This window comes from Musca autumnalis, unplaced genomic scaffold, assembly GCF_047663935.1.
Source record: "Musca autumnalis isolate F117 unplaced genomic scaffold, ASM4766393v1 scaffold_1, whole genome shotgun sequence".
NCBI lineage: Eukaryota > Metazoa > Arthropoda > Insecta > Diptera > Muscidae > Musca > Musca autumnalis.
Window position 1 is genome coordinate 155509370 of NW_027411644.1, and position 15624 is coordinate 155524993.

A 15624-nucleotide genomic window follows, 5' to 3' on the forward strand; every position below is an offset into this window, starting at 1 on the left:
TTCCAAACGATATTCTTAAATACAAACAACATGCATACGTTAAAGGTAGATCAGTGGAAACCGCATTACATGAGGTTGTACACCACATCGAGAGAACCTTCGACAGGAAGATGTAGCGGTATGCATTGATATCGAGGGTGCTTTCAACAACGTCAGCACCGAAACCCTTATCCAATCCTTAGAAAAGTTTCAGGTGAATCGGGCCCTTAGGGACTGGATAAGCCACATGCTAAGGAATAGATGGATAAGCTGCAGACTACTTGACGTAAAACTAAAGGACAAAGTTGGTCAGGGTACGCCACAGGGGTGGATTTTATCCCCACTCCTATGGGTCACTACCATAAATAGCCTATTAAGGACAACATCAACGAGGGCATTAGAAACTATTCTATATATACACCCAATAGAAATCCAGATAAGGTATGAAGCGGCTGTCGCAGCTATTCGACTTAAAGCGATGGACGAGTGGATCAGTAAGGACCACGTAACATACCATCAAAACATTCTACAGGTAACAACGGAAGAGTCAATGGATAACATTGTATCGGACCGTATACCTGAAACATTTGTAGCTGCCTCATGCGAGGCATTAATTCCAGACAGAGACTCGTGCATCGGCGGAAATCTAGCACAAATGCCGACTGGAAACTGTTGTTATACAGACGGCTCAATGCTAGGTGGGAGAACGGGACTGGGTCTCTTTATTGAAGAACCAGAGACCGAAATATCTCTTCGTCTGCCGGATCACAATACGGTACATCAAGCGGAGATCCGAGTGATCACAGAGTGTCTGAACTGGCTTAATGCCAACACGAGGCCAACTACTGTAAACATCCTTACGGACAGTAAAACTGCAATCAAAGCAATAACATCCAAGACAGTAAAATCACAAACAGTCTTGGATTGTATAAATTCGATCAACAGCTATACTCAGCATGGCACGGTGCGTATAATATGGGTACCGGGACATGCGGGGAATAGAGGTAATGAGATAGCAAATTCTCTGGCAAAAAAGGGAAGGGAATTAGCAACCATAAACCTAGCGAACGCAAAGCCACTAAACGCGTCTCGGCTAGAGTTAAGAAATTGGGCAAAAAATGCCCACTTATCCCTATGGAATAGAGAGGAATTAAGGAAAACCACAAAAATCCTATGGGGAGACCCAAATGACCCTATTACTGCTAGGTAATGCAGAGTTGAGTAGACTTACAGGTGTTCTTACAGGTCACCTGGGTTTACAAGCTCATCTGCAAAAAATTAATTGTGCAGACAACAGCGTATGCAGGGCATGTGGAGAGGATGATGAAACATTGGAGCATTTTCTCTGCCAATGCCCCGCTTTCGCAAACATCAGATCCCAGTTATTAGGGAACGACACAATACCAGATCTTAATCAGGTAATTGTAGACGACCTAAAACAATTACGGGATTTTGTTAAGGGAACAGAGTTCCTTAATTAATTTATAGTAGAGTCCCCTTCTTCAAAAAACTTAGACTAGAGCGCACAACAGGCCTACTTCATGGCTTATGTGTATGTCCACCAGGACATGTGGCGATTACTCGCCCCTCTTTTCAACCTAACCTAACCTAACCTATAGATTACTTTATTTTAATTTAAGTTTGCAAATTTCTTATCATTGGTAACACATAAAGACTCGATTTAGATCATCCCATCAATATGTTCGATGACAAAACATCGGTTGAAGTGTCCTGTCATATGTGCATTTTTCGGTGAATGGCATTTACAAGGAAGTAACACACACTTTCACCAATTTCTTTGTCAAGGCATTGTCAATTTACACCAATTCTTTGGATCCAGATATTTAAAACAATTAAAAACAAGTAAAAAAGTATCAGTCGGCTTTGCCGACAGAGATATACCCTCAGCCTGTGCAAATTAAAACATTTTTTTACAAAAAACTTATGTATTTAGGGGGTTTCAAAATTTTGGTCTCGTATGAACCGACAAAAATGTTGATTAGGATTAAAGTTCAAAAATTTTGCTGAAAAGGTACTTAAAGGAATGGACCGACATAGACCATGGGGGTGCCATAGGGGGTTTTTACACCCTTCGGGCTGTTTTCTCAAGAAGTATGGACTTGCCTCTGAAACAAATTTTACCATCGTAATTGAGGCAGCGAATGTAGGTTGCTTCAAAAAAAAAAATTAAAGTGATTCAATAGCAGGTCTTAAAGTGAACTTATCCAACATTTTGTGTTGTAGGTACCGGATGGAGTGGACAAATATAGTCCATATTCGAACCTGATCTATATCTGGTAGATATTATGAGAATGTGTAAAGTATGGACCAAATCGGTCACTCCCTTCAAGAGTTATCGTACGCACAAATTTTCGGAACATTTTCGAACTTTTGTGGGGGAGGTACCGGAAGGAGTGGACCGATATAATCCATCTTTGAACTTGAACTAATTTTGGAAACAATATTACGAAGACCAAATTTTGGCCGGAATCGGCATTTAGGTTCGAGAATTATCTTGCGCTTCCACCCATAAACATGGTGTCATAGGGTTTGTTTTTCAACTTCCAGGCTATTTTTTCACGAAGTATGGACTTGCCCCTGAGGAAACTTGTACCTTCGTATAGGGGACAGTGAATACAAGATGGTACAACAAAAACCAAGGCGATTCGAGAGCAGGTCCTAAACTGAACTTTTCCGAAATTTTGTGTGGGAGGTACTCGAAGGAGTTTACCGATTGAGTCCATATTGGAACCTCATCTAAGTCTGGTAGAAATTTCATAATGTGCAAAGTATGGACCAAATCGGTTACTCCCTTCAAGAGTTATCGTACGCACAAATTTTCGGAACATTTTCGAACTTTTGTGGGGGAGGTACCGGAAGGAGTGGACCGATATAATCCATCTTTGAACTTGAACTAAGTTTGGACAAAATATTACGAAAGCCAAATTTTTGACCGAATCGGCAGATCCGTTCGAGAGTTATCTTGCGCTCCAACCACTACACACGGCGTCATAGGTTTTTTTTTGTAACTTTCAGGCTTTTTGCTCAGGAAGTATGGACTTGCCCCTAATGAAACTTACAGCGTCGTATAGAGGACAGCGAATGCAACTTGCGTAAACAAAAATCAAAATCAAAATTGTCTGAAACGGATATCGTACAAACATACTTGGGGTCTAAAACCATTATTTCGATGAGGCACATTTTTGGTCGTATCAAAGTGTAAATACCCTCTTTAGCCTAAAGGCTGAGGGTATAATCAAATTTTCAATCCAACTATGCACTTTGTTGGACTAATAAATTTACAGTGCATAGGTATTTTCTATCTCCAGATGTTATTTTTCTCTTTTTTGTTATGGAATTTTCAAGAATACAGTTGTATTAATTTTTCAAAAACATATTTGTCTCCTTCGATGGCTGCAAAATATTTTTCTAGTTGGGTTCCGTTTTTCCAATTTCCAAATATGAGAAATCTAGAGTAAATTTGAATTTTGTAATAGCTAAGTCGATCTATGTGTGTCCGTCCGTCCGTCTGTCCATATAAACCTTGTAATCACGCTACAGGCCGCAATTTTGATAGGATCGTCACCAAATTTAGTTAGTGGAAGAAATGCCCAAGGATGCCTCTATCTCACAGTATATAACATGGCGATCTTGCATTATCCGTTCACTCCTAGGTTTTTTGAGAGTGTCAGCCACGATTGAATTCATTAAGCCAGTTTTTCATAGTAATATAGGATGGCCCTTTATCGACATACACAGATTTAATTTGATAGATGCACTGTTGCCGTGGTTATCCATGTCGAAATTTGTGAAAAAGTATAGGACGAAAATGTTCACAAGTAAATTTCATTTTTTTTTTTGCAAAGTGATTTGTTCAAGTCACTGTAAACAACACAACACATGGTCGTATGTCAAACTGTCCTGAGTACGCTTAGGCTCAAAACTGTCAAACTTTCCAAAAAAAATGTCAAATGACACCTGGCGACAATGCATGTTGCCAAGGCCAGAAGGTTTTTTAGTGCCCCTCGTATATCGCAATAGTCGCTAATGAAAGCCAACTTTTCATTTTTGCAATTTTAATTATAATGACGAATATGACAGTTTTGGTTGGGTACCTTCCAAAAGCGAAGCATGGCTATGAAAGTAGAAAATCCCATATAGTCAATGATGCCAATTAGGTTGGCGTAGTTGGTCAAATAACAGAGATATTGCAATAGTCGGTAATACATCGCATGTGCCTCATCGAAATAATAGTTTTAGACCCCAAGTATGTTTGGACGAAATATGTTTCAGACAATTTTGAGTTTATTTAGCAATGCCCGTCCGTCTGTCTGTCTGGCTGGAGCGCACGATAACTCTCGAACGGATCAACCGATTCGGTCCAAAACTTGGCTTTCCTAATATTTTGTCCAGCTAAGTTTAAGTTCGAAGATGGGTTATATCGGTCCACTCTTTCCGGTACCTCCCCCACAAAAGTTCGGAAAATCTGTGCTCACGATAACTCTTGAAGGAATTAACCGACCATACTTTGCACATCGTGAAATTTCTATCAGACTTAGATGATGTTCCAATATGGACTCAATCGTTCCACTCATTCGGGTACCTCCCACACAAAATTTCGGCAAAGTTCAGCTTAGAGACTGATCTCGAATCGCTTTGATTTTTGTTGTAGCAACTTGTATACACTGCCCCCATACGACGGTATAAGTTTCTTCAGGGCAAGTTCATACTTCCTGAGAAAATAGCCTGAAAGTTTTTGGTCCAAACATTGGATCTCTAAATATTGTCGAAACTTAGTTTATGTTCAAATTTGGGCCCTATCTGTCCAATCCTTGTAGTACCACCCACACAAATATTCATTATTTTTGTGTGGTTAAGGGTCTGTTCGAGGATCCTTTGGACATTTTTGACGAAGGTTTTCCTAGTGTCCCTGTTTACAGCGATATTATATTTTTCGTAGGCTAGTGTTAAAAAAAGCTCTATCTATTGATATTCCCCCAAATTGTTGAGCTTAAATTCTATCCATACTTTTGTCGGTTCATACGCTGAGGGTATATCTCTGTCGGCAAAGCCGACTGATACTTTTTATACCCTCAGCCTTTAGGCTAGAAAGGGTACATACACTTTCATACGGTCAAAATGTGCCTCATCGAAATAATGGTTTTAGACCCCAAGTATGTTTGGACGAAATGTGTTTCAGACAATTTGGAGTTGATTTAGCCATGTCCGTCCGTCTGTCTGTCTGGCTGGAGCGCACGATAACTCTCGAACGGATGAGCCGATTCGGTTCAAATTTTGGCTTTCGTAATATTTTGTCCAAACTTAGTTTAAGTTCGAAGATGAGCTATATCGGTCCACTCCTTCCGGTACCTCCCCCACAAAAGTTCCAAAATCTTCCGAAAATTTGTGGGCATGATAACTCTTGAAGGGAGTAACCGATTTGGTCCATACTTTGCACATCGTGAAATTTCTACCAGACTTAGATGAGATTCCAATATGGGCTCAATCGGCTCACTGCTTCGGGTACCACCCACACAAAATTTCGGATAAGTTCAGTTTAGGACCTGCTCTCGAATCCCTTTGATTTTTGTTGCAACAACTTGTATTCACTTTCCCCTATGCGACGGTACAAGTTTCATCAGGGGCAAGTCAATACTTCCCGAGAAAATGGCCCGAAAGGTGCAAAAAGCCCCTATGACACCTTGTGAAGTGGTTGGAGCGCAAGATAACTCTCGAACGGATCTGTCGATTCGGTCCAAAATTTGGCCTTCTAAATATTTTATCAAAGCATAGTTTAAATTCGAAGATGGGCTATATCGGTCCACTCCTTCAGGTACCTCCCCCACAAAACTTCAAAAATGGTCGGAAAAATTTTGCGCACGATAACTCTTGAAGGGAGTGACCGATGTAATCTATACTTTGCACATCCTAAAATATCTACCAGATATAGATCATGTTCGAATATGGACTATATTTGTCTACTCCTTCTGGTACCTCTCACACAAAATTACGCATAAGTTCACTTTGAGACCTGCTCTCGAATCACTTTGTTTTTTGTTGAAGCGATTTGCATACGCTACCTCCATTACGACGGTAAAAGTTTTTTCAGGGGCATGTCCATGCGAGTATTTTTTGGGAAAACAGATGTAAAAACCCCTATGTCACCATATGTGGCGGTCGGAGAGCACGATAACTCTCGAACTGTTCAACCGATTTGGTCCAAAATTTGGTCTTCGTCAAATTATATCCAAACTTAGTTTCATGGGCAATACCGGTCCACAACTTTCGGTACATTTCTCCCAATATTTAAAAAATGTCACTAAAATACTAGGACGATATCACTTGAATGGGGCAACCAATTTGGTACAAACTTAGGATCTCCTAATATTTTGTCAAAATTTAGTTTAACTTCTAAAATGGGCCATATTAGGGAGGAACGCTAAGGGTACTTCCCCCTAAAATGTTCAACATTTGTGTCTAAGTGCAGTTAATTCATAATCTTCATTTTTGTCGGCAAGTTTAAATGTCCAAATAGGGCCACAAAATGCTAAAGAGACCTTTAATACATTCGGTCTGTCCGAAAGTGAAAGTTTCACTTCGCATTGGTTGAGGGTATATATCTGTCGGCAAAGCCGACTGACACTTTTTTACTTGTTTACTTGTTATTAAAAAATTTCATAAACGATGATTTGACACCAACTTGAAGTCGCCTAATGCTCATAACTGATCTATCTATAAATGAGACCAATAGCGGATTATTATACCATTTTAGTTCCAATTTCACAACTGTTTTTTATACCCTCCACCATAATATGGAGGGTATAATTAAATTTGTCATTCCGTTTGTAACACATCGAAATATTCATCAGAGACCCTATAATGTATTTATAAAGTATATAAAGTATATATATTCTTGATCTGGGAAAAATTCGAAGTCGATACAACAATGTCCGTCCGTCCGTCTGTTGAAATCAAGATACAGCTCGCAATTTTTAAGATGAACCTTTGTAATTTGGTATAGATGTTTCTGTTACTTCTAGGATGTTTCGTATTGCAAATGGGCTATATCGGTCCACGTTTTGATAAAGCCTTATATAACGGTACCAACCGATTTTCGGTATTTTAATGTTTTAGCTTCATTATCACACCGAAATGACTGAAATTTTGTACTTATTCTTCGTTGGGGGTATACAACTTTCCCCCAGAATTTTGTCGGTATAGGTCGTCGCCTTCGTATAGCCCCCCATAGAACGGTACCTTCCGATTTTCGATATTTTGAAGGTTAAATTTGGTATTTAGTCTTCGCGGTATATATTAAACTTTCCCCCCATAATTTTGTCGGTATAGGTCCACGCCTTCATACAGTCCCCATAGAACTGTACCTCCCGATTTTCGGTATTTTTAAGATGGCTGAAATTTGGTGTTTAGTCTTCATTTGTAGTATAAGGCTTTCCCCCAGAATTTTGTAGGTATAGGTTCAATTCAAATAGCAACCATTGAACGGTACTTCCCGAATTTCGGTATTTTGAATGTTGTGGCCTCAATATTCCTTCGAAGTGACTGAAATTTGGTATTTAGTTTTCGTTTGGATATTCAACTTTCCCCTCTAATTGTGTTGGTATAGGTCCACGACTTCAAGTTGCCCCATTGAACGGTTCTTTCCGATTTTCGGTATTTTGAAGGTTGTTGCCTCAATATTCCACCGCATTGGCTGAAAATTTGTGTTTAGTCTTCATTGGTGTATAAATCTTTCCATATGAAATTGGTCGGTACCTCCCAATTTTCGTATTTCTAAAGGTTGTGACGTCAATATCCCACCGAAATGGCTGATTTTTGTTATTTAGTCTTCTAGGGGGTTATAAAGTATTCCGGAACACAATTATTAGGACATGTCCACGTCCTCCTTTATCCCCCATAGAAGCATACCTCTTAATTTTTTGTATTTTTAGGTTTTAGCCACATTATCTTACCGAAATATTGGACATTTGGTAATTAGTCTTCTTTGAGTCTAAAAACTTTCCGCAGGAATTTGTCGGTATAGACAAATTCATAATCATAAACGAAAGCAAACAAATTGTTCCATTTTACTTAAATATAACTCGTGGTTCGGCCTGGCCGAACTTAACGCCATTCTTACTTGTTATATACATATCGTCACCTGAAATACCCAAAGACGTAACCCTCAAAGGGTTACGTTGAGGGTTTCGTCTTTGGGCATTTCAGGTGACGATATGTACATATGTTTACTTCTTACCAAAATTTGTCACTTATTGATTAGTTTTTATTGATTGGTTTATTTATCCATATTTTCAAATGCAGTTCTGGAAAGTCTTTTAAAAAATGCAGCACGTCTAATATCTCAAATCCACTTAATCATCTTGTCCACAACACTCCAGGTGAATGTATACAACCCAATATTAGAACAGGTTTATTAGTACAAAATATTCGTTTTAATTAATTATAATCAAATATATATATGTAATATGTATGTAAACCTCTAATATAATAAATACAAAGCGTTAGCACGTGCAATAAGGTCTCTGAACTGAGACATTCATTAAAATATGCCAAGTTACAACGCATTGGACAAATTCGAAATAATTATTAAATTTAAATTTATTTTTTTTTTATTTTTGCCTTATTAATTATTAATTATTATTTGTCATTTCAAATTTTTATATTATATACGATACTGTACCAATATCAGTACACCTAGACCTATGAATCCTGTAAAACAAAATTCATGTGGTTCCGGGCAGGCAAATCATAGCACAACAGTATTGCCGGAAAATGTGCGCACACAAATAACATTAACATATATTAATCATTTATATATTTTCGTTTCCGAAAGGCTTAATCGTCCTTCTATAAATAAGCAGTTCGTTCTCTCTTTTAGACTTATGATCGAAGACTTATCCAAGAAAGCAGACGAAATTATCCTTTTTATATGTATATGTGGGTATACCAGGGGATGAAAGATACCAATGAACGGTTCTGACCGGCTTTAAAAATGCAAAGCCCATAGGGTTTTGGGTTTACCCGGTTTTTATCATTCCCGGGAAACGGGAATCAAAAAATCTCCATTCTCGGGAATCCGGGATTTCCCGGGAAATTTTAAAATACGAGAGTGGATCAATATTTCCGTGAGTTTTTTATCTTCCCATAGTAACTTATATGAAATACAATATTTTCAAAGAGTTGCGGGCTCAAAAATGGATGACACGTTTTCGCTCTATCGATTAAACGAAAAAATATGGAAAAATGTACCGTGGTGCCGGGATTTTGGCCACACTTACAATTTCCATTATTCAAAGCTAATGAAATCGCTCTATGGAAAGTGATTTGGCTCAAACAATGAAGTTATTGATCAGAAATTCCAATTATATGGACCTCAAAAATCGTATGTTTTATTCCTATGCTTGAAACAAGTAAGAAAGTATCAGTCAGCTGTGCCGACTGAGATATACCCTTAACCTCGGACCTAAAGAAAAGAGGAAAACACAATACTTCTGACGTTTCTAGGGGCTTTTTGAGTTTTTGTGCCAAATTTTTATGAAGTATGGATTTGCCCCGAAAAAAATTGTATCGTCGTAAAAGGGAACGTAAAGACAAATTGCTGAAAAAATTTCAAATCGATCCGGGAGGTGCTCTAAAACTTCACTTTTTCCGAATTTTGTGTGGAACCCGTTCTATGCCTGAAACTAATATTACCATACCGATTCCGATTATTCCATTCGAGAGTTATTGTGCGCACCATTTTAGCGACAATTATTGAACTTTTATGGGGATATGGTCCATCTTCGAACTTAAACTAAGTTTGAAAAAATCTCGAATGCCAAAATTTTTACCTGATCGGTGGCTTCGTTCGAAAGTTGTCGGTCGCACCAGCCAGCAAGCCGAACCCTCTTTAGCCCAATGGCTGAGGGTATAAAAATGGGACTTTAAAATAGAATATATTCTTTAGCACTTAAATAAAACGGAATAAAAATCCGTCGTTATAGTCCATGTTTTTGGTGCGGCTCTTATAACTTTTTCCCTGAAAACACTTTTGTAGATTAAAGTTATTTTCAAATCTTTTATAATTTCCTGATTCTGTAAAATCTAATCGAATATTAATTCTATATATATTTATCTATATATATTTATATATAATATATTTCCCGATTTCCCGGAAAAATCCCGTAACCAAAAAAACCGAGAACTCCGGGGAATTCCCGGTGCGGGATTTCCCTACCCAAAACCCTAAAAGCCCAGGATCCATCTTGTCCCCTCTTTCATCTCAAGTGGACACTGGCCTCCCCGTGGTGTCACCTGGGGAGGCACCTTTAACACCCGTTAAACACCCGCGCGTTCAGCCATAAGAACGTTAAAAACTATGAAAAAACGAAAGAAAAGAAAAACAAAACCCTCTAAAGTTGACGACCCCCCAAACGGGTTTAAGGACCATGATCTGCGAATCTGCACCTTGAATGTTCGTACTCTTTATAGAGAAGGTACAGTTTACGCATTAGCAGATGTACATGAAAAGTACAAGACCGACACTACTGCCATACAGGAAATACGATAGATTGAGAAAGGCGTCACAACAACACCCAAAGGTGACGCACTGTATTATAGCTGCCATGACACAAAGCATGAGTTTGGCTACGGATTTGTAGTTAGTCGGAAAATTTAACATCTGGCCTCCACCTTCACTCCAATGAATGAAAGACAATACGGATAAAAGGAAAGTTCTTTAACCTTAGCTTTATCTGCGCTCATGCTCCAACCGAACACAAAGACTAACAGACCAAAGATATATTCTATGAGCGCTTAGAAGAAACATACGACCGTTGTCCTGTCCATGACATTAAAATTATTCTAGGCGATTTTAATGCCAACATTGGAAAGGATATTGGGCCAACAGTCGGAAAATTCAATCCTCACAGTAAAATATCTGTCAACGGAATGAGGCTGATAGACTTTGCTGCGGCAAAAAACATGGTAGTTAGCTGCACCTTTGGATCAAAAAACAAGAAATCTAATTGATCACGTTGTGATCGATGGGAGACATTCATCGAGCGTGTTGGATGTACGTTCGTTCCGAGGAGCAAACATAGACTCAGATTACTGCCTTGTTGCAGCAAATGTACGTATCCGGTTAAACGTAGCGAATAAACTACGAACAGACACAACACGAAAGTTAGACATCGTTAAGCTGCAATCACAAGCAATAGCCACAGCATATTCCACTCAACTGGCCCAATTGCTTAATCAAAGCACTCCTCGTCCCGATAACATATCAGCACAATGGCAAAGTATTGCCCATTCTATGCAAACAGCCGCAAAATCCATACTTGGATACCAAAGACCTCCACCGAGGAATCTATGGTATGGCCAGGAGTGTCGAGCTGCTACCGAAGAGAAAAAAGGCTACTCTAAAATCAGTAGCAACGCGTAGCGCACGAGAAAGGTATCGGGAGAAAATGAGAGAGGAGAAACGTCTATTCCGCAGGAAAAAGAGAGAAATGGAAAAGCGAGAATGTGAAAAAATCGAGACGTACAGGAGCCAGAATGAAGTCCAAAAGTTCTACCAAAGAGGAAATCATCAAACTGATGGCTTTGTTACAGGCACATTCTCCTGTGGAGACCAACAAGGTAATTTGGTAACTCTGGATATGGAAAGAGCATTTTTCCAAACTGTTGGTATCCAATAGTAGCGAAGACGACGAAGATACCACAGATCCAATCCCAGAATATGGTATTGAATGTAAACCGCCCAGCCAAGATGAGGTAAAGTCAGTCACAAACGGGCTAAAGAATGATAAGGCAGCAGAAGCCGATAGCATCAGCTAGTTAGCACCATCTGGTAGGAAGAACGCGTACCCGACAATTGGAACCTGAGTATCATGTGTCCCGTCCACAAGAAAGGAGACAAGACTGTATGCTCTAACTATAGAGGCATACGTCTCCTCCCTAATGCCTATAGGATAGCGTCAGGGATATTATGCGAACGACTAAAGCATATGGTCAATAAAATAATTGGGTCATACCAATGCTGCTTTAGACCTGGCAAGTTCTCCATTGACCTGATATTTACCCTACGGCAAATCCTGGAGAAGATCCAAGAGATGCAGATCGACACCTACCACCTTTTTGTCGATTATAAGACAGCCTTCGACAGCCCCTAAGCCCAAAGGTATTCCAAGCCATGTCTGAATTTGGTATCCCCGCAATGCTCATTCGGCTTTGTAAGATGACTTTAGCAGATACTAGGTCCTCAGTTAAAATAGGAAAGAACCTCTCCGAACAATTCAGTACCAAAAGAAGTTACAGACAAAGATACAGTCTTTCGTGTAGCCTGTTTAACATCCAGCTGGAAAAGGTTATACGAGATGCAAATGTCAAAAGAAATGGCACAATATACAGCAACAGCCACATGTTACTTACTTATGCTGATGACATTGACATCATGGGACGATCGGTAAAGGAAGTAACTGATACCTTTAAGAAGGTCGAAGGAGAATCAGCAAAAGTGGGTCTGGCAGTAAACGGCGAAAAGACAAAGACCATAGAGCTAGGACCAACAGTGGATGTTGGTTCCTATAATTTTGAGATAGTAAAAGGCTTCGTCTAGCTCGGCACTGCCATAAACACAACAGACAACATCAGTTGTGAAATAAAGAGAAGAATTGTGTTGGCCAACAGATACTACATTGGCTTAAGTAAGCAGTTTAAAAACAAGGCCACATCTCGTCAAACAAAAACAACGCTTTACAAAACACTGTTACTACCGTGGCTAATGTATGGTTCCGAAGCCTGGGTACTTGCGCAAGCAGATAAGGTAGTGCTTGGAGTGTTTGAGAGAAAAATTCTTCGAAAGATCTACGGGCCAATCTGCGTTGACGGTGAATATCGACGTCGTATGAACCACGAGCTGTATCTGCTATATAACGACATCAGTATAGATAAACGTATCGAGATGCAACGATTGCGTTGGCTAGGCCATATCATGAGAATGAGCGATGATGAACCCGCTAAAAAGGCGTTTAAATACGGGGCATATGGCGGTACACGCAGAACTGGCAGGTCAGGGCTTCGATGGAGCGACCAAGGGGAAAAAGAGATGGAAAGACGAGGTATTCCAAAATGCTAAGCAACAAACAGAGAGAATTGGATATTTTTTTCTTAGTTCGGCCTATGGAACAAATGTTCTGTAATGGGCCAGCTAAGTAAGTATGTAGGGTATACCAGCCACATTGTGTTGTTTTTAGCACTTATCTGTTCAAATTCTGATCAGAAGATACATAAAATTACTTTTTAAACAGCTGCACCATCTGTTTTTGATTAGGTAAGGTTAGGTTGAAAAGAGGGGCGAGTAATCGCCACATAAGCCATGAAGTAGGCCTGTTGTGCGCTCTAGACTTGGTCTTTTGAAGAAGGGGACCCAGGTGACCTGTAAGGACACCTGTAAGTCTACTCAACTCTGCCTTACCTAGCAGTTATAGGTTTTTAGTTTTTTCCTAATTTGGGTCTCCCCATAGGATTTTTGCGGTTTTCCCTAATTCCTCTCTATTCCATAGGGATAAGTGGGCATTTTTTGCCCAAGTTTTTAACTCTAGCCGAGACGCGTTAAGTGGCTTTGCGTTCTCTAAGTTTACTGTTGCTAATTCCCTTCCATTTTTTGCCAGAGAATTTGCTATCTCATTACCTCTATTTTCCGCATGTTGAGAATAGCTGTTGATCGAATTTATACAATCCAAGACTGTTTGTGATTTTACTGTCTTGGATGTTACTCGTATTGCTTTGGTTGCAGTTTTACTGTCCGTAAAGACAGTCGCTTCATACCTTTTCTGGATTTCTATTGGGTGTATATATAGAATAGTTTCTAATGCCCTCGTTGGTGATGTCCTCATTGCACCGCTTACACTTAAACAGCACATTCGTTGGACTTTCTGTAGTATTTTAATATTACACTTTTTATCCATAGCTGTCCACCAGACTACTGAAGCGTATGTTAGAATAGGTCTAACTACGCTTTTGTATAGCCAGTGTGTCATTTTAGGATTAAGACCCCACTTGGAGCCTATAGCCCTTCTACAGGTTGACCAACATCTATAAGCTTTGTTAGCTCTCTCTTGAATATGGTCTTTCCATTTAAGTTTCCTATCCAGGATTACTCTCAGATATTTAACTTTGTTGGAAATATTTATTGTCTTGTTTAGGAAAACTGGTTCTTCAAAGTGTCCCAGTTTTGTTTTCCTAGTGAACAGACATATTTCTTGGTATAGTCCAGTTGTACGCTAGTTATAGGCCTGATTCAGCTCTTCGGTTTTTGATTAAGTATTTTTTCAATTTTAAGATTATCACTATAGGTATAATAATAAATAAAGGAAAAATAGTCACATTTTACGAGCCTCGATGATTTATTTGTGATTGTTATGCATTAGGTCTGTTCGATAACCCAAAAGTTTGTACACATTTGTACAAAATTTTACAAAATGCTGTTCAGTAAACGAGAAATGAGGAGTAGTTGCAAGTACTTACAAGTACTTTTTACTTGCGAAGTTATCGAACATACCTATTTTGTTATTGTATTTTAAATTGAATTATTTTTTTCGTTTTAGAGTCCATTCTTATCGTACAAGTGAGTAAATCAGCTTTTGAACACCAAAAGGATTCTAAAAAGACTTCGCAACGTGATTTTTGAAAAACAATCTTCCAAACGCTGGCTGGGAAGCCTGATTTGAATCTGTACATATTCCTTTTTGAATATTTTTATAGCAGAAACAACTATTAAGCTTCCTCATAGCTAGAAAACTTAAATATACGAATTAGATAAATGCATGTTTATCTATTTTACTTTTGATGCATCAATTATTAGATTTTAATAAGTAAATAAACCATAACTGCAGTGCAAGGTAAGCCGAAACAAGTCTAATTAATTTCTCATACCATTGACCCATTAAATATCAGATACTAAGAGATTATATAAAGCCTTTCGTTTTAGAAATTCAACCAGTATCAGGTGATATCAGCTTACGGCAATAACAAATTTCTTAAGCGCAAACATTGAAATTAAATTTTAGAAATTTACATTTTGCAATGTGTTTCACTATGAAATCATTCGGAATATTATTTTGCTTTGTTGTCTTTGCGGTTGTTGCAAATAATGCAAAATTTCTCAAAGAGAAACGTACGTACAAATCGAATATATGATTTGGAAACCAGTGCATATTAAACGTTCTTATTTTTCCTGCAGCTAATTTTATGACACAATGTTTAACCACGGATCCAAATTTTAAGAAATGTTTCTCAAGTAATTTCCAAGGAGTATTTCGACAATGGAAAGATGGTAATTTATTTGAAGTGTATATGAATGATTAAATGAAATAAGTGTTTATAATCGAATGCATTAGGCAAAATGTTCAAACGTTGGTGGAATTTTAAACGCACCGTAGTTTTAACACATGTGTATGCATCAGCTAGTTAGCATCATCTGGCAGGAAGAACTCGTACCCGATGATTGGAACCTGGTCATCCTGTGCCCTGTCCACAAGAAAGGAGAAAGGACAGTGTGTTCTAATTAAAGGGGCATAAAACTTCTCCCTATAGCCTACAAGATATTGTCAGGGATTTTATACGAACGACTAAAGCCTATGGTCA

The 15624-nt window shown here is 38.7% G+C and overlaps 1 protein-coding gene across 7 annotated transcripts in view; it reads left to right on the forward strand.

The window, feature by feature from the left end:
- Nucleotides 1-15313, forward strand: part of Pkd2 (Polycystic kidney disease 2) — a 52155-nt gene extending 36842 nt beyond the window's left edge. For all 7 annotated transcript variants that reach the window (XM_073958625.1, XM_073958622.1, XM_073958620.1 and 4 more), the window contains 3 exons: nt 14586-14879; nt 14969-15154; nt 15221-15313. In XM_073958625.1, coding sequence (XP_073814726.1) covers nt 14586-14668 — 83 coding nt within the window. In that variant the 3' untranslated portion in view covers nt 14669-14879; nt 14969-15154; nt 15221-15313. The remainder of the gene's footprint in view (nt 1-14585; nt 14880-14968; nt 15155-15220) is intronic.
- Nucleotides 15314-15624: the final 311 nt, after the last annotated feature.